Source organism: Habropoda laboriosa, unplaced genomic scaffold, assembly GCF_001263275.1.
Source record: "Habropoda laboriosa isolate 0110345459 unplaced genomic scaffold, ASM126327v1 scaffold769, whole genome shotgun sequence".
NCBI lineage: Eukaryota > Metazoa > Arthropoda > Insecta > Hymenoptera > Apidae > Habropoda > Habropoda laboriosa.
This window is the reverse complement of record NW_017101042.1, coordinates 147,756-171,502: the sequence shown is the minus strand read 5'-3', so window position 1 is coordinate 171,502 and position 23,747 is coordinate 147,756. Positions and strand designations below refer to the sequence as shown.

The window sequence follows — 23,747 nt, the reverse complement described above, 5'->3', positions numbered from 1 at the left end:
TTGCAATCGTACGTTGATTTTGGATAAATGCTTCGCTGAATATATGCTGAATTCTATATTTGCTAAAGGACTTCTGAAGCCGTTTTGGTATTTTGTGATTAGCTTGTTGGATTCTAGACATGATTTTAATCTGTTATTGTTCCTTTTTTCTAAAATTTTACGTATACAGCAGGTGACTGCTATAGGTCTGTAACTTTCTTTACTGGTTTTATATTTCCTGATTTGTGGATCGGTATTATTATGGCATCTCTCCATTTATCTGGAAATTTTTTATGTTTGAAAATATTCCGGTTATACTGAGTGAGTCTCGTACCATGACGACTTCAAACATCTCCTAAATTAACTGCTGTACAAAAAATGTTTCAGACAAAAGTTGCGTAATTTCCAGGTACTGATGCAGTACCCTAATCGATTTCTTGTTTCTTTGCTATTTTACAGAGATATGAAGGTCACCTTCAGTCTTTTAAATGGAGTGCCTAACATTTTTCTTCGAATTGGAATAAAACATCGAATTCTACGTAAAAAAATGTTACATGAAATAGTGTCTAAAATTAATACTTACTGAGGTATTCTCAAAATAATTATTATTTGAAGCGGTGTTCGAAGTGTTGTCCATAACAATCAATGCAATTGCGTAATCGCATAACGAGCGAACGAGAAACTTTTAAAGCACGGCGCTCTAACACAGATCTCATTGTCAGTAACGTTTCATAGACAGCTCGCCCGCCAGATCTAACACAGCGTCACTTCATTTTCTTTGGAGCACTTAAAAATGAAATTTATCACGAACAACCAACGACCATCGAAGATATCCTTACTGCATTTCCTCATTATCCGATTAGGTAATTGCATCGACTGTAACGGTAGTTCAAACACCGCTTGAAATAAAACTTATTCTACTAAACCACAGTAATTTTTAACGTTAGACCATATTTGATACAACACTTTTTTACGCAGCGTTAGATACTTTATTGAAATCTGGGGGGGGAAAAATTGGACATCCCATTTAAAAAACAAAGTGACCTTCGTATCTCGATAAAAATGTAAGATAGTAACAAACAACCTATTACCTTATACATATGTCCCTCTTGATACCGTGCAATTTTTGTTTAAAACATTTTTTCGTATAGCAAATAATTTACGAGTTATTTGAAGTTGTCATGTTGCGAGCCTCTCCCTATACACCTACATATGTCGGAAAGGTATTGTAAAACATTTGGTGGAAGCTATTTAATGAATATGCGTGGAACTTCGTCCGGTCCTGAACTGGTGTTTTTTGATGATTCTATTGCTATTATTAATTCTGAAAATTGTATTAGTGCAATCCCCAATAGTGGATTTCTTGAATATTTCATGATTTTTCAGTTTCGTTTTTCTATTGGGTGAAGGCGGATTCGAAATTTAGATCGCTTGAATTTTCTACATACGTTTATGCTATGGTATTTGCGATATCGGTATGATTGTTTACAATTGAATTATTTTCAACTAATATACCGTACTGTTTACTTTGTCCGTTAATTGTTTTAACTTTGTGGCGACTGCCACGAGGGGGCCACGCACTTAGGCCTGGCGTCTCTTGGCCCTCGAGGCGAAGAATCGAGAGATGCTTTTCCAAACATAGTTCACGTCATCTAGTAAACTAATCTTTTTAACTTCTCAAAAAAACTCAAGTCGTTTGGCCCAATTTTAAAAAAGTTATTCCGTTTTATAGGGTGTCCAAATACTTATGGACGGTGGTGTACATATTGCTACACCCCCACTAACTGCTTTGCAATCATGTTTACTATTACGAAAAATATTCAAGTTATTTTCCTTTTTGTATGAGTTGCCTTTGAAATTAGTTTCTTATACATAATTTATATTAACGATTATATTCGTTTACAAATTGTTGTAGAAATTCTACATGGGTATTACAACCACTGAAGTTCCATTGTATTATTACTGCTATTACTTGATATATTTATTGTTAATTATGGTTTCTGTATCGGTATCATCGTCCGAAATCAATGGGCTGGTATTTGGGGTGTTATGTACTTGTGAAATGTTCATTTTGAATCCGCTTCTGACTCTAGAGATATGACTTTTAATATGTTTTTCAGTAATGTGCGGATATACATCATTTTTTAGGAAATATATTAAAGTGTTAGTATATGTATATTGCACCGCTATTTCGTTAGTGTTCGATGAGCCAAGGGTGTTTTCCAATAAACTTTTATACTGCGTGAAGCTTAATAATTTGTTTAGTTGATTAAGTATTGGTTTGATCGGTTCTATTAATTCTTCTAAACTTCCATCTCTTTTATATGGTACTTTCCGTTTCTTGGAATTTGTTTTTGCTTGAATAATTTATGTTCTGTATTTTTCAGATTTTTGTTGATGTCTTGTTCTTGATTCAATAATTGCGAATCATCGGTAGAACTAACTTGAGAGTGGATGCGTTTGTTTTTCATGTATGTGATCTCCATTTTTGCAGTATTTTCAGTTTCCTGATTATTATTATTATTGTTAAAATTTCACATAGTTTCAGTATCTGCAGGAGGATTATGTTTATTCACATGGATGTTCATGATGGATTCGTTTAATTTATCTGTGGCGTCTCTATTCTTGCAGTTTTTGGCTACATGCCCTTCCTGTTTGCATAAGGAACATTTAACAATATCTGTTGTTGGGTAAATGAAGCATGTGGGTGGTCATAATTGATTGGTGTTACGCCTGGCAGCTTAGTAAGATCATCCGGACGTACAGTGGCGAACAAAAGTATTCGTATACCATTGAAACCGGAATAACTTTTCAAAAATTGGATCAAACGACTTCAGTTATTTTGAGAAGTTAAAAGGATTAGTTTACTAGATGACGTGTAAACAAATTTTTGAAAAAAATGTAACTGGTCGAAATCGCGAAGAAAATAGTGAATGTCGCTTTGTGCAACTTTTTTATCTAAACCTGAATGAAAATTTAATAAATACGTTTTGTAGATTTATGCCAGTTATATACAATCAGTTAACTGTTAAATTTAATTGTAAAACTAAATTAAATTAAAAATTAAAACAAGTTAATTGTAAAATTAGTTAACGTTGCTATGAGCTACAAACGGTTAAAAATTGTGTCGCTTGTTTCTATCAACCGACTCCGATGAAATTTTCAGAATGTACATACAGTGTGTCCAGTTGAAATGGATACACACGATTATTTGTCTTCACGATAACCTTGGAGAGTCCTGCGATGGTTACGTTTAAATTTTTAAATGGAACCCTGCATTTTTTATTACATACTCTTGTAGCTGACATCGAACCGTTTTCGAAACACTACCTGCACATGTATTTTGCATAAGCCGCTTTTGAGTTATTAAGCTCCAAATTCGGCATGTCGCCGCCGGCATTAGCATTACCCGATGTACACCGCGCGGAGGTTGCTCGGTCGGATTTTGTACATCATGTTGGCTCTAAAAAGAACTGATTTTGTGTGTGTGTGCTCTTCACTTCCATTTTAAGGTACATAGTAGTCTTTCTATATGTGATCCATTATTAAAAATACATTTTTATAATCTTTGTAGGAAGAGCAGAAAAATGAGCCACAGTATCGATGTGGCTCAATTCAGTTGCTTTTCGTCTAGAAACACACAAAGTCTGACCGAGTTACCTCTCGACGGTGTACATCGCATAACGCTAATGCGGAGGGATCACGCGAAATTTGAAGCTTAATAACTCAAAAACGGCTTATGCAAAATACATGTTCAGGTAGTGTTTTGAAAACAGTTCGATATCAGCTACAAAAATATGTATCAAAAAATATAAGATTCCATTTAAAAATTAAAATGTAACCCCTAAATGTGCCCCCTTGACATAATATATTTGTCTGGAACATTCTTCTATATTTTTAATACTTGAAGAAATAATTGCGTGTATACATTTAAACCCGACATATAACCAGCATAAGCCAGGCTTAGATAAAAAAGTTGTAAAAAGTCACCTTCACTATTTTCTTCGCGATTTCGACCAATTACAATTTTTTTCAAAAAAATATGTACACCATTTAGTAAACTAATCCTTGTAACTTCTCAAAAAACTCAAGTCGTTTGGTGCAATTTTAAAAAGTTTATTCTGTTTTAAATGGTGTACGAATACTTTTGTTCGCCACTGTATCTAAACTTCTTTTCCAATACTGAGTACGCGATTGTAGCCTTCCTTTGAAGTGCCAGCTTTAATTACGCTCGAGCCTCGGGTAATTTGTAGGTTATCTATAATAGTATGTCTTTGATGTACATATGTACGCGGTATGGTGGGGGATACGTTGGAGAGGATTACACGTTGGTGTTTTATTATTAATGGTCTAATGGCCACTTTGTGTTCGCCTATTTTTATGCACTGAACCTTTTTGGTTAGATTTTCTGTGATTTATTTATTAGTTAAGAATAAACACACGCGGTTATTCGAGATATGTGATGAAAGTAAAACATTTTTCGATTGAACTAGGTCTCCTATATCACATAGTGTAGTAGTCTGCTATGTTTAAGCCTTCTTGGTATTCTACTCTTAGTCCCTGATCCTTTTTTGGAAACTGCTCCCGTTTAGTAATTGTGGCATAGCTATTATTGCTTTAATCGTTTACAGTGGTTACTTCAGGAGGCTAGTTGTAGAATGACTCTCGCAGTCAGAGACCACTGTCAACTCGTTCGTTGCTTGATTTTATCATTTGGATTAGCGGCGATTTTTAGGGCTTATAACCCACACTTGGAAATTTCGATATTTAATTGTCCCTGATTCTACGTTTACTACGAAGCGCAAGCGAAACACGTCTGCTCTCTGTGAAATACCTGATTGAACTTAAAAAAAAAAATATACAAAAATTTGTGCAATATAATTTTTAATATTATTATATTAAATTTTTATACTTTAAGTTAGTACTGTCGACAATGTACGTCTAGCTGGCGTTCAGCCTACCAGCTGACAAAGGGATTTTGAAGCAAAAAATTTCAAATACTATTGTTCTTTGATAGATTATGCTGGGATGGAACTGGCTTGTGATAAAGAAAATGGAAACTTGAATGTTTTAAAGAAAGAGGTAGTTTTGCTAGCAAAGAAATCGATTGTATATTGTTTATAAAAAGACTATAAATAAAGATAAAATGATGATTATCAGTTAAATCCCTAAAGAAATATATGTATATCGAATTGAATGGACTTTATCCGAAGCTGATCGGTTGAATACATTTTCAGTTATTCTGCACGCCAACTTGAAAAACGTCGTCTCGAGAAAAACGCGTTTAAAATCGGTGCCTTTGACAGTTTGAAGCCCTAACTCATCTCCACAAATGTACTTGTAATTCGTTATTTTTATGAATTCGTCCATAATACTATAGGATTATATTGTTGAGATGTTGTATTTTCAATTTAAGAAAAACAAAATCTATTTTTTGACACTTTCAAACTGGACTCGCCCCTTAAAGTACCAAAAATTTCAATACTGAAAATAATGATAATTGTAATCTCTTAGTCATTACTTTGACACTTCTTTTGTGACAAAGAACATATAGAAGAAATGTGAGGTCTGAATGTCAGCAAATACATCTCTTATACGCTGTTTATACGCAGGGTGGTAAGCAAAGGGTTCAGAACTTTGAAAGTAAATAGTACTGGGCAAATGAAGGAAGAAAACTCTCAACACGTTGACCGCCCATTTCACGGCTCGTCGTCTGCCGTATAGTTTACTTCATCTTTTTGTGTATCATACATATATGTACACTCTTTATATACTTAATTTCTAATGACGTATAAAATAAAAGTTAAAGATCCTATCATTAAATCTCAATAATTGGCAAACGATTGCATGTGAAATTTATGCGCCGGTCAACGTCGGCCGGCGTGGCGTTCAACGTGTTACTAAACATGGGACGAAAAATTAAAATTTTCAAAGTTATAAACAACTTTTCGTTTCGATTCTCGCATTCTAAAGCGAGTGGTTTGATCGTTTCAGAAGCTATCATTATGCTGTATAAAACCAGTGAATTACCTTACCATTTTTCCTTTTCGTGATTACAAGATATTTTCTACATACACTACCGGCCAAAAGTTTGGAATCACTGAGCATTGCAATTTACACAAAAATTTCCAGAAAAAAGTCAGCGACTTTGAGAATTTTTTATCATTCGAATCAGTTGATATGAGATAAATTGATAAATGTAGAATTGAGATAAACGTCAAATCTATAAAAAATTAGCAGCAGATGTAATATTGATGAAAAGTGGGAGGTGATTCGAAACTTTTGGCCGGTTGTGTATGTATATCCTCCTCCATATGGAGGCAATTTTTACCATATTATGAAAATTTTATATTAACCCTCTGTAACTGTTCACTGATAGCGAGCATGTGCAACTAACATTTCTCTGGTGAAGCCTAGTGATAAGATAATCCTGTCTTATGATACGTGTATAAAGTGGGAAGGAGACAGATAATCTATTGTTTTTATACAGGACGATAGCTCCCAAAGCGAGCAAGCCACTCACTTTAATCGAAAGAAAAAATTGTTTATAACTTTGAACATTCTAATTTTTCAACCCGCGTTTATTAGAACCTGGCTCTCTCCATTTCGCGAGTACTATCTACCCTTAAAGTTCTGCACCTTCTTTTTTACCACCCGGTATATTAAGAAGTGATAGAAGCTTTAAAATTACATTTCCTGAAATATCAACAAACTTGTGTTGAGTTTTATTCCCCTATACCAGTATACAAACGTTCTGAGTGAAAGCAGACATTTAGTAAATTCGATCGAAGCATTCAAAAATATATTGTTTTCAAGCAATAAGAAAACGGTAGCTGTAAGTAATAAAAATGTAGTAATGAAAATGTTTCGAAATCAATACCTTGCATGAAAATGGACAAAGCAAATTACATGATAATTATTACATGATATAGATGAACTACACTATAGCGCATGTAATCTGTTTTATAATTTGCATGTGCAGACTGTTGGCAATGTTACGCGTGAGAGGAAGAATAAGTGTTATTGTATGTATAAGTGTAGAAATGAAGATATAAAGAGGAGAAAAATAAGTGTACGTGTTCTTACCTCCGGTTTCCTTGGCGGCAGCTACGGTACGTGTGAACATGGAAAAAAAACAAAAAACCGAATAATTTCAAATCTGAGTGCAAGAAACACACGCTGGTGTGTGCGTATGTGTGTACGCGCGCGCGCGTGTGTATGTGTGTCACGTACATGGATGCAATCGGGTGTACGCGCGCTAGGAGATGATTGTGCAATTATATTTGCGTGCACGCCAATGACTTAATAGCAAAATAGAAAGAGTTCGCGTGCTACTGACAAAATATAAATTATCTGTATTTGTTTATGAGAATGTAGCAAAAGGAAGACACAAGACTATATAGATATATGTAACAAAATATATTATACACAGAATACATTGAGTACAAAGAGGCAGCAAGATGGCAAAATAGAACAAAAACAACATGTGCCTTTCTACAATTTTCATAAACCAGGGTAATTGTCAGACTATGTACTTTATCGTTCAACAGTTTAGGGTCATTGCTACATCTCTGTTAACTTGATAAACTATCAGTTTTGTAAAACCCTCCAAGTTTCCAAATCCATACACAATTTAATCACGAGCGAAATGTTTTCAGTCAGTGTAACAGTAATTACAACGTATAAAATGGCGTATAACCCTAAACTTTTGGACGATGGCATACATATATCAGTTTTGATTGGCATAAAGTGAATGCCTAAAGATAAGTTGCAATAACGAGAGAGAAATCACTATGTGGACAAAGCGAAAAAAAGCTTACCATAGGTTTAAACACGTGACTATTTCTTTGAGACGCAGCTTGGCTGCCAGAACCTCCGCTCCCGGCCCCACCAATAAGAGGTTGATGATTAGAAGGTGGTGTCGAAACCTTATGAGGTTGCCGTGGATCGTCTCTAGGTGTCGGAGGTAATGGCCGAGATGGTGGTTGTGGGTCTGGAACTACTATACAGCGCAGAAATAGTTACGTAAAATTGATTAGAACGGGGAAAGGAATGATTCGTTACGAGATGCGACGACAACTTTAATAAGAGTATTATGTAGACGAAAAAGACAACTAATTACTGATACACTGTCAAACACACCGATTAATCTGTGTGGAATAGCAGGTCGTGCAGGTGGCCCTGGTTCTGGTATATCTCTTTGAGATCTGCCACACGGTTTTTCTTTAGCAGCAGGTGGTTGAGGGGTTACTTCTTGAGTTAGTGTCCTACCTTCCTGTATTTGCTGAAAGTTCCTACGCAATGTATCACCACCAGGAGCTTGAACAATGGACGAGGCTTCACCAGCTAATGCTGGTTCATCTTCCTCGTTCTCACTACCACTGTATCGATAATCGTCTCTTTCTGTTCGATAAAATACGGACATATATGAAACGAAGGTATTAAAAAATATATCCTATATAAATTTCACTTCTAAGGCATAACGCGGTGACTTTCATACCTTTCTCTTGTTTACGCTTTTTACAGCGATCAATATGATCTTTAAGTTGTATCCTAACTTGTCTTTCAGTTGGTTGGTCCCGAATAAATGGATGTTTAAGGAGCTGCTCTGTATACGGCCGTTGATGATAATCTTTTACTAAAACCGTTTCAATAAAACCGTGGAATTTCTTCGCCCACTTTTTCGATTTGAGTCTTGGTGGTGGATTACGTGGGATCAGAAATAAAGCCTTTTATGTGAATTAAGTATAATTACAAAATTAAATTTCACCCTTTTAGAGCCAAATAGTAATGTACGCGAAGAATAGAGCAGACCGAAAGTATTTCGGATACTTACTCTCATTGGATGAAGATCGCAAAGAGGAGGTTGCGATTCAGCCATTTCTAAAGCGGTAATTCCCAACGACCAAAGATCGCTTCTATTATCGTATGTAGCATCCGGATTTTCATCACAGGCTATTACTTCTGGAGCCATCCAATACGGCGTTCCAATAAATGTATTTCTTCTACCTATTGTCCGATCTAATTGTGCACTAACGCCAAAATCAACTATAAAATAACGAAGTCGTTGAATGATCAATAATTAAAACGATTCAATCGAAATGCAGTGAAAACGTTGGAATACAACTAGAGTATAAGACATTGAAAGACGTACCAAGTTTCACCTCGGCATTATCGGTTAACAGAACATTTTGCCCTTTGATATCTCTGTGAATAACCTTATTGCTGTGAAGATAACTAAGTCCTCTCAATATTTCTCGCGATATATAAGCAATCCATTCCTCCTTTAAACTCTGGCCTTTAGTTGACTTGACAAGATCTGTAACGGAGCCAGCTCCGCAGTATTCCATAACCAACCACAACTGATCATCCTTTCCAGGCGATGACTTCTTTACGAAGGCACCATAATACGTTGCTATATTTCTGTGATTCGAATACTGTAAGATATAACGAAAGAAGGTAAATACACTTATGTAATACTTCAATAATATGACTTGTCTTTATAAATGATTATTCAAAAGTACTACCAATTACTCACCCTTTTCAATACATTTATTTCTAATTTGATTTCTTCCTCTTCGTCCTAGAACACGCAATAACAAAGATTTTTATTATTTCCAAAGTTTCCGATGAAAATGCATCCTATATTACAATCTCATTAATGTTTAATAACCGGTATCAATTGCAAACAGCATCAATATTTAATATTTGATCATTTTAGATGCTTTTTCGAAAATGCCAAAAATGGAAAAAGTGTCAGCAATAGAAAGTATTGAATGAAAAACACTTGTGGTGTTTGAAAAACTTTCCTTTAAGAGGTTAGACTACTTTGACCTGTCTAAAAAGTACCGCTTCTTCGAGAATTTATTTTGAAGTAACAAAAACCCTTTATGAAATAATTTTTCTATTAGTAATAGAGACATATATATAAACATTATACAAGAATTTATGGTTCAATTTTCTTTTAAAAAAAGAAATATTGAAATAATAATGGTGTACCTTATTCATGATGACCAGGTTTCTAAAATCAAATTTCCCTGATAGAATATTAAATAAAACTAAATTATCTATCGGCTGACGTAGGATGTTTTTGTTTAATGCAGAAATAACAAAATGGCAGTATTTCAAAGAAAAAATTCACTTTTTACGCAGAACTTCAGTAAGTATTAAAACATCGAAGAAATCCTACATCGAACGATATACAGGGTGTCTGTTTTAACTTGACTCGGTGGAATATCTCATAAGGAACTTAAGGTATCAAAACAATTGAAAAAAAAAAAAAAAAAAAAAAAAAAAAAAAAAAAAAGAGTTGTTTGGTGTTGAGGGGGAGATTATACGGTGTAAATAGTTTTCTGCAGGTGGAGCAACGAGGGAGATTTCAACATCAAGTTCACTTTTTTAAATGAAACGCTATATTTTTTTACTCGTAATACACGTACGATAGCGTTTATTGAGGCAAATTCAACGAGGTGCCACACTAAATTATTTCGTTTTATGAAAAATCGTAAAATAGTGAAGAACCGGGGAATCATATCAAAATGTGTCGCACACCTTCTGCCAGCTAAACCCTACTTGACCGTGTTACTAAGGTTATGTCCTAATTGAATGTCGTATAGCAACAAAATCGTTGTCGTCCGATCGATCGACCAACACGACAAGGAATCAAATCACATTCCATGACAACTATACGATTTTGTCCGTCGCATTGTTTGAATTTCAAACGAATTTGTTTTTTGTCGCATCGCACGCACGAAATCTTACGACAAAAGACTATCCGGGATTAGGATTCGGACTTAGGTTTCGACTTTGTGACCACTTTATAAAACTTTTGTTAAATTAACTCTCTTTGCAGTATACTTACTGATAAAATAAATTGTTCCGTCGCGCAGGTACGAAACACACGGGGTCTTCGTTGACCGAATTTATGACACGCTCGTACCAGAAGGTTATTTTTGAGAACAAAAACGCTTCGTAGCTAGGCGAAAATATAAGTAATCTCTTGTAAACAGTGGCTTTAGAATTTCTATCTTTCGGCGTCCTCAATAGCCGAAGACGTGTCATAAACCAGGTATTCCTGAAAGGACAATCCACACGCGCGTCTAACGGCACTTTTGGTCGAGGGTTGACCTGGCGGGAATTTCCGACGTGTCACCGAAGGACAGCGAAGATTCCACGTACCCGCAGGTATGGTCCCACTCCTTCCAAGGAGAAGCGCGCTAAGGGTGCAATGGAAGGGTGAGTGACACTCAAGGAGCACGTTGATTGGTAATTTTTACTTTCGTGAAAAACCAATCAGCGTGCCTTCTTGCACTTGGCGGGGGAGTCACTTCGGACTCCACAAAAAATCGGCGATCAAGCAATATTCCCAAAGATTCTCTCGAGCGAACAACATATACTCTCCAGCCTTTCGCTCGAATCTTTGAAACAAAGTCGTCAATCGTTCGTGGCGCACTCTACGTTTTGCTAACGTTCCGAGCAAAACAAATTTGAATCAGTTAGCTCAGATTAATTTGGCGGGTAATAGTCGCGAACGCGAACTTTTTGAACAACCATAAGAGAGCGCGACGCGACATAAATTGTCATTTTCTCGTAGCTATATTCTGTAAAGGTAATAAAATTCATCGAATTTTATCCTGTCCACTATATGAAGTTTCCCTTTCCGTGTATTTTGTAATAATACGTGTATCTTTTAAATAACTATTTTCACTAACAATAAGAAAAAGCAATTCCGACTTCGACAAAGACATCGTGGAAACTGACCGCTCTCGTCACAAATAGTATTGGACCAGCCGGTCGTATATGGACACTGTCGCATTGTTGTACGACACCGATTTTGTCGCTATGCACGGTGCGTTCAAAAAGTTCTCAGACCGGTACAATATAAAATCGAGTTTTGTAGATTAAAGGAATTTTATTATTTAATGTTCTATATACATCCCTCCTCTTGCCACACACTCAACAGAAAGTTCATAGATATGTTGGAAGGCCTTGGAAAACTCTTCGTGAATTATCACACTTAATTCTACTGTCACGGCGTGTTGAATTGCCCCCACATCTTCATAACGAGTCCCTTTCATTGGCAATTTAATCTTGGGAAATAAAAAGAAGCCGGCAGGTGTCAAATCTGGCGAATACGGCGGATGACTGATAATGGTCACACTTTTTTTTAGCCAGAAATTGGGTGACAATGAACGACGAATGCGCAGGTGCATTGTCGTGAAGGAGGAACCATTCACCCGGTCGGTAAAGCTCGGGACGGACACGTCGAATCCGTTTCAAAAGTCGATCCATGACGTCTCAACTCGTCAGCTATCAATGTTAAGGCGTATCCTGTAGCCGGATTTATGGCAGCGAGTCAAGTGGTCGCCGTCGCAGGCAAATATCGTTTTCTCAAAACACCACATGTGTTTATTACGTTGCCTGCGACACTTAGTCCCTAGGACCAGACCCTGCCATAAATCCTGGAGTCTCCGAACGGAAAATAGAAAAGTGACCCACGACTTTTGCCAACGTCGATGGGCCACTTGACTTTAACAAAGCCTAGAAAAGCGGAGATTCCACAGGATTCCCACGCATCCGTCCACCGAACACTTTCTCCGGTCGTTGTTTATCCCACCCTAAGATAACGCGCTAAGGGTGAAATGGAGGGAGGCTGCGATGCACCGGAATAAACTGATTGGTGATTTAGAAAAGGAAAAATCACCAATCAGGGTGTTTTTAGGAAAATAGGAGTCTTCTTCGAGGGAAACCGGAGAGACTCCGGCAGAAAACAGTTAGCAACTCGCAAGTGAAACACCTCTCACTTCGCAATAGACTTTGTATCTAGAATTAGTTGTATAAAATAGACCACAAATAAAAACTTAGTGTTTCAATCAAGAAACTGGTCCTTCGAAGCCTAGAACATTAGTCGGCACACACGTGCAAAAGCCGGCAAAGCTTGAACGATCGAAAGATCAACCCCAAGCCCCTAACAGCAGGTTTAAATGGCCGTACAGCAATCAGAAAACCATTGCTTTCGTCGAAAAATCGTAAAATGCGGTTGGATTGGGCAAAAAGCCATAAAAATTGGACACCTACGGATTGGGGTAAGGTTCTTTGGACTGACGAATCCAAGTTCGAAATATTTGGGTCGCACCGAAGGATATTTGTTTACCGATCTGTACAAGAAAAAATGTTGTCCGAGTGTATTGTACCTACTGTCAAACATGGTGGTGGTTCAGTTATGGTCTGGGGATGTTTCTCAACGGTTGGAGTAGGAGACATAATCGAAATAGAAAATACAATGAAACAAGAAGACTATAAACAGATACTCGAGTAGCACGCTCTACCATCAGGTCACCGGTTAGTAGGTAGAAATTTTATTATGCAGCAAGATAACTACCCTAAGCACTCATCTAAATTGTGTAAAGGGTTCTTATTGCAAAAAGAAACAGAGCGGGTCTTGAGGAATATGACATGGCCAGCACAATCACCGAATTTGAACCCGATAGAATTTTTGCGGGAAGAGCTCGATCGGAATATCCGGTTGCACTGTCCAACATCGAAAAGACACCTTTGGCAACTACTACAAGAAGCATGGAAAAATTTTAAGTTAGAAATACTCGAAAAACTAATCGCTAGGATGCCCAGAATATGTGAGGCTGTGGTTAGAAGTTAGGGCGGTTTTTTTGATCAGAAGACAATGTAAAGAAAAATATCTATTTCTTCGTATAAAAAATAATATAAAATGTAAAATATTCTACTTATAAGTATTTTGACAAGTAAAACTTCCTCAATTACTTTGTAGGCGTTCAATTTTTCTTAGAAATATCCTGTTTCTCTTACTTTACGTAGTGATTCCAAACTTTTGGCCGGTAGTGTATGTATGGGGGACGGTCTAGCGCAGCCGTAGCTAGGCAAAGGCTACCGACGACGGCTATGCGTGTGTGTAGCATGTTCGTGTGTCTGCGAGCGTGTCGAGCGGTGTGTCGGCGAGGCGCGAGACGAATGAAAAAAGGCAGTCGTTAAGTGGCCACCGAGTCGTTTGCATCTGTAATTTGTCTTTTTCTATTTTATTATTAAACTTTTAAACATTGACCCGTTGTTGTTCCCTTCTCCCTGTTTACATCTTACATATATATTTCTCTCGTTTCAGTCTTACTTGCACGTGTTCGAACACTTTCGCGAGCCACTGTATGTACATAGAAATGAGGAAAAAATTGAAATGCTCTTAATTTACAGGGAAAGCAAACGTAATGCTGTGATGGTACAGTAGGTATACGTTGAACGATTTCCGAATAAAAATCATCTACCGTGTCACATGTTCCAACGTGTACTCAAAACACTTCGAGAAACGGGATGTTTATAGTTATAGATCAATGATGCTCACATCAGTGCCGTAGAAATTGTAAAGAATAGTGATGTATTAAAATCTAGTGTTTTGAATGCTTTACTACATCCACCATTTCTCCAATTCTAATGACAAAAAAAGTATGTTGCGGTATTTCTGATACCTGTCTTTTTGTCCGCTAAAAATAAGCGAAAAGTTCCATTTAACAAACTAAAGGCGATCTTGATAACTTTGAGAAAAATGACCTACAAAACATGTACTGCAATCAGCCTGTAGGCCCCTCTAAACAGATGTATTTAAAAGAAAAACAATTTGTATTAGACCGGTAGTAACGAAAATTAAAACTTGGACAGCGGGCCGTCGTGCCACTACACGAGCGGCGGTACGTAAGCTCGTATCGTAGCATGTGTCATGATATGGATAATAACAGATCAAAAATCGTATAGTTAAATGATATAAAACTTTCAAAAAATGATGTTCTGAACTAGAACACAGTGAAATTTTCTACGATATCGAATATGTTTTCTCTCTTGGAAGTCGCATTGAATATTATTGAGAAATACATCTTCCAAGCCGTGTGTTCTTCATTATCGCTCTAACATAAACAAATAACGCTCGGTTTCAAGTACCTAAGAAGCCAATGTTATACGCTTACAGTGAAGTCTGAGTGGACCTGGGCGTCGCCATCGGAGTGTTAAGGTGAGTGATCAAGTTACGTTGCCCACTCTGTATATCATTACACTTCTCGCAGTTCTGTTGCGATACATTTATTTTCTTATGCAATTTTTTACATTACAAAGTTTCAAAATGTGTTCCTCATGTTTTATGCTATCAGTTCAGCTAATTATCGACAGTTCGATTATTTTTATGTTCAACGTAATTCTTCAATTTGCATACAGGGTATTCACTGTAACATTGACCATGATTTTTTAGCCACTTCTAATAATCTGAGAAGCAAAATTATAAACAAATTAATCAGCACTCAAAATAATTAGCACTCAGTCAGCAACAAATTTCAGTAGTAAAAATTGCTAAAACACTGCTTCTTCAATACAAAATCAGCCTTAATGAATACAGCAGAACTTTGTGTTGCGGAAGGCGGCATACAGTTTGTTCCGCGGACCACCCGCGGAATGTCATTATAAACTAGCCGATTTTATTTTCACCCAGTCTAAGCAATTGTTCCATAGCGACTAGTAGTCTGTACAAAGGAAGAAACCATTCGAAGTGCAGATGACTGGTGTTAGGACAGCAAGGGGACGATTCTATGATACGTGATTTCTAGTTCAGCAAACCGTTATTTTAATTTAGCAGACCGGTCTGCAGCCAACATGCGACACGTAGAATTTCTCAAATATTAAAGAATAGGCTATTGTTCAGTCAGTAAGGCAAGGTATCATAAAGTCACCCCCAAAGGGTCTTCGAAACCGATGCAAAGGACCTTCCGAACGAGTCGGAGAGTCAGAGTTGACCTGGCCGGGTTTTCCCCCCTTGTTGTCAAATTTCCATCTAGCAAGGATCAGCTTCGTCACCCCGCTCCAAGGACGTGACGCGCTCCGGGCGCAATGGAAGGAGGTGATACGGGGTTGGTCACTTAGTAATTTTAAGAACCTCCCTTCGCGTCACTTCTTCAAATTTTAGAAGATTTGGAGAAGGGACGACTGGATAAGAAGGCCGACTTAGCTTAAGACCACAGAGTGTTAGAATGTTAGTACACAGAGCATCAGTTACATTAGGAATCTTAAGGATTCAGTCAGACTCTCAACGATACATTCAATCTTCAGACGGCACCTAGTACAATATTCGAAGTACGCGGAAATTAGTACCCGAGTGCTTAACAACTGGTATGTTTCATGACACACAATTTAGAAAACTGTTTTTGAGAAAGTCTTTTTATTCATTAATCCCTTAAGGAATAGTTTCGTTTCCTAAACGTCGTTTACGACCTCAACAGCTAATTGTACGTGTCATAAAACGTGAGTTTCTAAAGGGCTTCGGGACAGAGGGCACGCCGCGAGTCCCAGGCCTGGCGGAAATTCCCGTTGTGGTTGCAAGTGTTTAAACATTGCTGACCTTCACCTAGTCCGCACGGAGCGTGTCACGGACACGCGGATAGGTCGATGGCAATTAGGGAAAAACACTATTGGCTAGTACCGATAGCCAATCGGTGAAGGAATATCCATACTCAGAGCTTTTCCCCTTTCTGGGAAGCTCTGTCGAGTTGTCAACCAGAGTCGTCATAAGACAGTAGTCAAAAGAGAGTCGTCTGAAACCATCCGACAGACCAACACCATTAAACCAGAGTCTGGAGTAGTCCTTCAACCAGACAGGTTTCAGTCAAATCACCGCGTATCATCACCCAGTAATAGCGTCAGTCACATCATTTATTAACGACTAGAAATCACTTGTACATACCCATAATTGTGCAAGTGTCAACTCATTTCCGACATAATTATTCTGGCCCTTTTAACGATTCGCCAGGACTTCGCCTACATCCGCGGCGGGATATTAACTAAGCGAAGATTTACGACCTTTGCTAGGCTCCGGTCCTTACCGCGAGTCTCGTCGCGAACGCGGGCGAACACAGTTTGAGCATTTATTACGTGTTCAATAATAATATGATTACATATCATGCAAAAGAAGTTGAATCTACAACAGGTATGTTTACTGTTTACATTCTGTTCGGCACCGAACCATAACTCATTTTAACATTTTTAACCATCTGCTAAATCCTACTCTTCCCAAATCCTGGACACCCTGCAATAAGGCACGTAGCAACAATAAAGGCATTTAGCCAACCGATGTCACAGCACCGCGTAAGGAAAAGGTTTCCATTCACTTTCACTTTCGGGATTTTAGTCAGCATGAATTACCAGATCTACCGACTTTATGACTTTATTGTCTACACCGCTCGCCAGCTCGTCACTCCCCTGCCAACGTCACCCCTACCATCAGCTCACTTCTTCCACACCCACAATCCTAAAAGTCAAATTTTGCCAACCTCCACCAATCATCATCTATACTTAAAACACACCTACAACCACACCCTCTCCGACATACCAAATATATACTCAACCACCACTACAATTTTTCAGTTAGTACAGATACACCACACATAACAACTACAGTCTGTTCCACAAGAGCGTGGACGCGATATCTCTGTGAAAATTAATTCTTTCTGTAAAAAATTTTATATACATCGAAATTACGTCTAATAAACTAATACGCACTTAATTAAGAGTGTGCCCAATCTCCACCATTAGCGATTATTGCTTGACAACGTCTAGGTATACTTTCGACCAATTTCGTGGTATATGAGAGTGATAGAGACCTCCATGTTTCCTGAATGGATGTTTAACACGTCTTTGGACAATTGGATTTTCATAAACAGACCAGGCACATTTGATACTTCAAGCCGAAAAAGATGCTTCATCACTGAATACACCACTCCAATCGCGATCAACCTTTTTCGTGTGCCCACGCCAGCCGACCTTCGTCGTGCTTCCTTGAAAGCAACGGTTTTGATAATGTACTGCTCCATCAAACATTATTTTCTGTCAAGCGACGTTTTAATGTCAAAATCCCTATAATTATGCCCTTTTTACCAAGCTTGCCCTTTACGCAAGCAAAATGTTGGATTCCTTGAAAATAGCCGGAAGATCACTTTATCTTCCCTTTTCGTGGTACCGCGCTTTGAATCTCGATCAGGGAGGTCATCGGCACATTCAGTTTCTTTATATCGTTGTGTCTACTTATTAACGAATTCACGAGATTAATGCATATATTTTTCTGCATTTTTAACACTCATTTTTCGTCCTTTTGGGTGATAACGCAAGAAGACTGCCTCGAAACGTTTGGCGTACACGGCACTCATCTCGAAAAGGTCCGTATTTCTCAGTAACAAAAACGATACTAAAAGATTTAAAGCTAATGCGTATAAGAGGGAACTTCATATTTTTATGCTAACACAATCTCTCCCTCATTTGACCTCAAGTTTCGAAAATATCGCGTCTACGCTTTTGTGGAACAGACTGTATTCACAATTTCCTTGTTATATTTACTGTTAAAATTTGATTAGTTTAATTATATGATAAGAAGTAAAACTTCTCGAGATATTTTAAAAACAATCACCCTTCTCCAAATCGATTTGCGTGATTAGTTTGACGCAGATCACCGTTCGTCTTAAAATCGTCAGTCACACGATACGCGAACGGTACACATTCAGTTCACTAGTATCACTGAATTACATTAACGTTTGACTTATGCGTTAATGAGGAACATTACATTTAAAAATGATTTTCATGAGAAAACAATGTTTTGGCAATTTTAATTATTGCGATTTGTTACCGATTGAGTGCTGACTAACTTTTGTTTATAACTTTTTTCGTCAGATTATTGGAAGTGCCTAAAACATCACAGCAATCGTTACGGTGAGTACGCTGTACTTATGTACATCATTCTTGCTAACATGTTTCGTAACCTAACCCAGTCTCTAATCTTCCCACTCCCTGTCAAATTAACCCTCGGACGACCGTGACGGGTCTATCTTGACCCAATGTTAAAATATAGAAATGTAGCTGCTTCGACATCAACAGATCAGAAACGTGGCAAATATTTTATATGCTCCAATAATGACAACAAATATTGTGGGAGTGAGTGTGTGTTATGTTTTCTTTAGAAACAGTTTATGGCACGATCGAAAAAGGAAGATTATTTTTGAGTTCAGGATTTTCATTTATAGGTGGTGTAGGATGTGTTGCAAGAAGGGAGTGGTTCAACAATTTAAGCACGCTGATTGGTGATTTTTAACTTCTTGGATCGACCAATCAGCGTGCTTAACAATCGACGGACCTAGTTCACCCCCGCATCAAACATTCGTAAAAAAGCATTCATCACGTATAACTCCAATTGTCGAGTCCCAACAACATTAATTTCTCAAACATATATAGTACAGTGTTAATAAACTCAGTATTCACAACTTCAAACTTATTCACCACAGATCCTGAAACAGGCTTCGCCGATCTTAACCGTTGCACGAGCCAACTAGGAATTAAGTACGAAAATAAAATTTCATATTTGCTGGTGCAAGAACATACGATAAACCACGAATTGCCGAACGGTGCATCTGTATCTAACGGTCCGCTAACCAATCCGGTGAGTCTGCCGGAGGAAATTTCAGGTTTTTCGGAACCTGCACCCATCTCACGCGACCGTCTCCCACACTTCCAAAGTGGGGGCACACTGGAAGGGCGGGTGAAGACGATGCTAAACACGCTGATTGGTAAATGAAATTGTTAACCATTAACCAATCAGCGTGTACTAAATCCGAAGCGTCTCACGATCGTCCGAGATGTGTCTGACGAAAAAGTCACAACTAAGAAGCAAACAGCTCATTATTTAGTCGAAGTTGCGCAGTGAAATTAGATTTTGGCATGTTCAAATTCATATTGGGTGGTCCTTCGAGAAACTATATCTAGACCATGTGCAAATATAACAAAGCTCGAACATTCATTAAAACAATCGGAAACATTAATAGTGTGTGTATGTGCTTGTGGAACATTCTGGAAAGTATGAATTGACAATCGGAGTTTGCTGTGTCCGTGTGTGTATGCTTTCAGCAGGGTCCAGAATGTTCCAGAAAATTTGACAATCGGTGGTGAATGTATGAAAGAACACGCCCAAAGAGAGAGATCAGTATCAGTAGTGAGAGAGCGAGGCGTGTGTGTAAGTGTAGCGTCTGTGTAAGTAAGTTTATGAAATAAAACCATTAGCGAATCCCTGTGTTGGTTTCTACAATATAAATTCAAATGCGACAATTGCCAAAGATATATACATACAGTGGCGGCCAGCTACTTAAGACCGCTGGGTAGTTAGGGAAATAAACAGTGCTAATATTTTATTCATTGTACTTTTCGTATACTAAACTCATATGAAATACATTTTGAAGTATGTTATACCATAATATCGCAATAATTTTGTTTACAACACTATTAACTACAAATATTTTTAACATTTTCTCAGATTAGGTCGTTATAGCAGAGGACAACTACTTAAAACCAAATTAGACTAATAGTATAAATACAGGTAAAATTAATAAAACTTGGTAATTGCGGAAAAATAAAACTTAAAAAGTAGTTAGTAACGCGTTGTACTCCCTTTTTGTCGTATCACTTCTTCACAACGCCTTGGCATAGACTCAATCAAACGACAACAACGCTCGACTGGAATATTATTCCACCCTTCTTGAATAACAGCGTACAGTTCATTTAAATTTTTGGGCTTTTTATATTTTACATGTTTCTCCACATTAATCCATAGCATCTCAATAGGATTGAGGTCTGGAGATTGAGAGGGCCATGGTAAAATGTTTACATTTTGCTGACATAAAGATTGTTTAACTCTACGGGCTGTGTGTTTCGGGTCATTGTCAGCTTGCAAAATCCAGTTATCTGGCATTTGATTTCTTGTAAATGGGAGCAAGACCTCATTTAATATATCAATGTATTTGTATTAATCCATTATTCCTTCAATTCTATGAATTGGGCCAACAACTTGTAACGTAAACGCTCCCCAAATGTTCGCTGAACCTCCTCCACCTTTCACGGTTGATTTTATACATTTTGGCGAAAATTCCTCGTTGACACGACGTCGAACATACAATTTGCCATCTGACCCCATTCTATTAAACTTGGACTCATCGGTAAAAACAACTTTTGACCAGTCTGCTACTGTCCAGTTGCGATGATTTTTAGCGAACTGTAAACGAAGTTTTCGGTTTCGTTTGGAAATGAGTGGCTTCTTGCGAGCGATGCGACCCATAAGATTAAATTCGTTTAATCTTCTTCGCACTGTTCGACACCAGATTCATTGAGAACTTGTTTGGCTGTTTTGTAACGGTCCGTTTCAGAGATGCTGTGAAGAATGCGATCTTCTCGTGCTGATGTATTACGAGGCCTTCTTTTACGCAACACGTTACAAACTGATCTTGTCTTAGATATGAATTGCATTGCCTGTATACACGGGAGTGCAACGCGTTACTAACTACTTTTTAAGTTTTATGTTTCCGCAATTACCAAGTTTTATTAATTTTACCTGTATTTATAGTATTAGTCTAATTTGGTTTTAAGTAGTTGTCCTCTGCTATAACAAACTAATCTGAGAAAATGTTAAAAATATTTGTAGTTAATGGTGTTGTAAATAAAATTATTGCGATATTATGGTGTAACATACTTCAAAATCTATTTCATATGAGTTTAGTATACGAAAAATACAATGAATAAAATATTAGCACTGTTTATTTCCTTAACTACCCAGCGGTCTTAAGTAGCTGGCCGCCACTGTACATCATACATATGTAAAGTACATTGTGTACCAAGCAATACTGTGTTATGTGTGCACTGTGCAGAATAAATGCTCTTTATTTATATTTTACTTGCAATTTACTCATACTTTGTTGTTTACTAATAATTTTCTGAAAAACAATGTAAAAAAACTTTTGTTTTGTTATTGTGTTGCGATAAGAAAGGAAGGAGATTCGTATAGGGTTTAGATTGACCCATATCGGGACTCCGTGTGAGGGTCGAACCGTTGCGTCGGTCGTCCGAGGGTTACCAAGTCTGTCCATCTATCTCTACTGTTTTTTTCTTATTGCTTTAAAACCAAGGTGTTCCGTCGCGCAGGTACGGAACGCATGGGGTCTTCGTTGATCGGGTTTATGGCACGCTCGCACGGAAAGGTTATTTTTGAGAACAAAGACGCTTCATAGCTCCGCGAAAAATAAGTAATTTCTTACAGAACAATGCCTTTAGAATTTCGACTTATCCGCGTCCTCAATAACCGAAGACGTGTCATAAACCAGGTAGTCCTGAAAGGTCAAGCCACGCGCGTATTAACGGCACTTTCGGCCGAGGGTTGACCTGGCGGGAATTTCCGACGCGTCACCGAAGGACAGCGAAGATTCCACGCACCCGCAGGTAGGGCCCCACTCCTTCCAAGGAAAAGCGCGCTAAGGGCGCAATGGAAGGGTGAGTGCCACTCAAGGGGCACGTTGATTGGTAATTTGTGCGTACGTGAAAAACCAATCAGCGTGCCTTCTTGTACTTGGCGGGGGAGTCACGGCGGACTCCGGAAAACGTTGGGGACTCGAGACACGATTCGCAAGCAGTCACTCGTGTGAACAACACATACTCTACAGCCGTTCAAATCCAATTCGAGTCTTCGACACAAAGTCGTCAATCGTTCGTGACGCACTCTACTTTTGCTAACGTTCGAGCAAAGTAGATTTTTGAAACAGTTACCCAAGATTAATTTGGCGGGTAACAAGTCGTGAGCGGAAATCAGTTTGAAACGATCAAACACGCGAACGCGACGCGACACAAGGGTTGAATAATATTGATTTTAAAGGGATTTTCCACCCATCAGAATGTTTGAACCGCGCGCTGCGTAGAGCGCATGAAGTGCGTAGTGCGTCCGTAAAAAAAAACAAATGAGTTACTACGTGTAGCGCAATATCGTCACTTCGGTATCTTGAGAGTTATACGTTAAATATGTGATTGTTCATTATTAACCCTCGTACGACGAATGCAGGCAGGATCATTTTGACTCAACAGCGATAAAGTCAGGCGGCTCAGATTAGGAAGTACACGTATTTTATTTATCAAATGTAAATAAACAAGAAAAATATAAAATATATATACTTAAAAGTATACATATTTATACCCAATTCCTTCTTAAAACCCGTTACAACAGAAACTTTGCTATGGGTTAAAATGTCCCTGCATTCGTCTGTAAAACCATTCGCCTTCCGATGGTTAAATAAACTTCTATTGTAAAACCTAACCGATTTCGATTCTCGAAATAGTTTTAAAACACTGTTATTTTCTATAATAGTTATATAAATAACCCAAAACTGATTATGTAGAAGCCGAGGAAAACTTTGAGGAACCAAGTGGGAATCGAACCAGTGACCTCCGACTGGTAAGCCGGGACTCTACGCCTATAGCCAATGCGCCCTCTTGATTTAGTTATTGCTATTTACTCTTTTTTTGATGGGTATGAAAGCCCCGATCCCGCAATTACGGATCTAGTGTGAATTCTTATACCAGTTCTATTATATTTCGGTTCTGTATCAGTTCCACATTAATTCCGTTCAACTGTTTGTTCCGCGGAAATAGCCTTTGAAAACCGAACCTTTAATCTTTCAATCCGATATTTCTAAAGCGTCTTGCCAGTCGTAACGGCTAGCAATCTACACAAAGGAACACACCCGGCTTGCAGATGGCTAGCACGTTTCATAACACATAAGTTCGAAAATTGTTTTTGAGGAATCGTTTTATTTCTTCAATTTCTAAAGAAATTGTCTTTTCTTCATATTTCAGCAACGATCTCAACAGCTAATTATCCGTGTCATAAAACGTGAGTTTCCAAAGAGGCTTGCACG

The 23,747-nt window shown here is 37.9% G+C and overlaps 1 protein-coding gene across 1 annotated transcript in view; it reads right to left on the bottom strand.

The window, feature by feature from the left end:
• Positions 1–23,747, bottom strand: part of LOC108577998 (serine/threonine-protein kinase mig-15) — a 192,983-nt gene that overhangs the window by 110,408 nt on the left and 58,828 nt on the right. The window contains exons 3-9 of the mRNA XM_017941240.1: positions 9,518–9,562; positions 9,134–9,416; positions 8,816–9,027; positions 8,480–8,708; positions 8,122–8,382; positions 7,800–7,981; positions 7,066–7,086 (exon numbers count right to left, since the gene is read on the bottom strand). Coding sequence (XP_017796729.1) covers positions 7,066–7,086; positions 7,800–7,981; positions 8,122–8,382; positions 8,480–8,708; positions 8,816–9,027; positions 9,134–9,416; positions 9,518–9,562 — 1,233 coding nt within the window. The remainder of the gene's footprint in view (positions 1–7,065; positions 7,087–7,799; positions 7,982–8,121; positions 8,383–8,479; positions 8,709–8,815; positions 9,028–9,133; positions 9,417–9,517; positions 9,563–23,747) is intronic.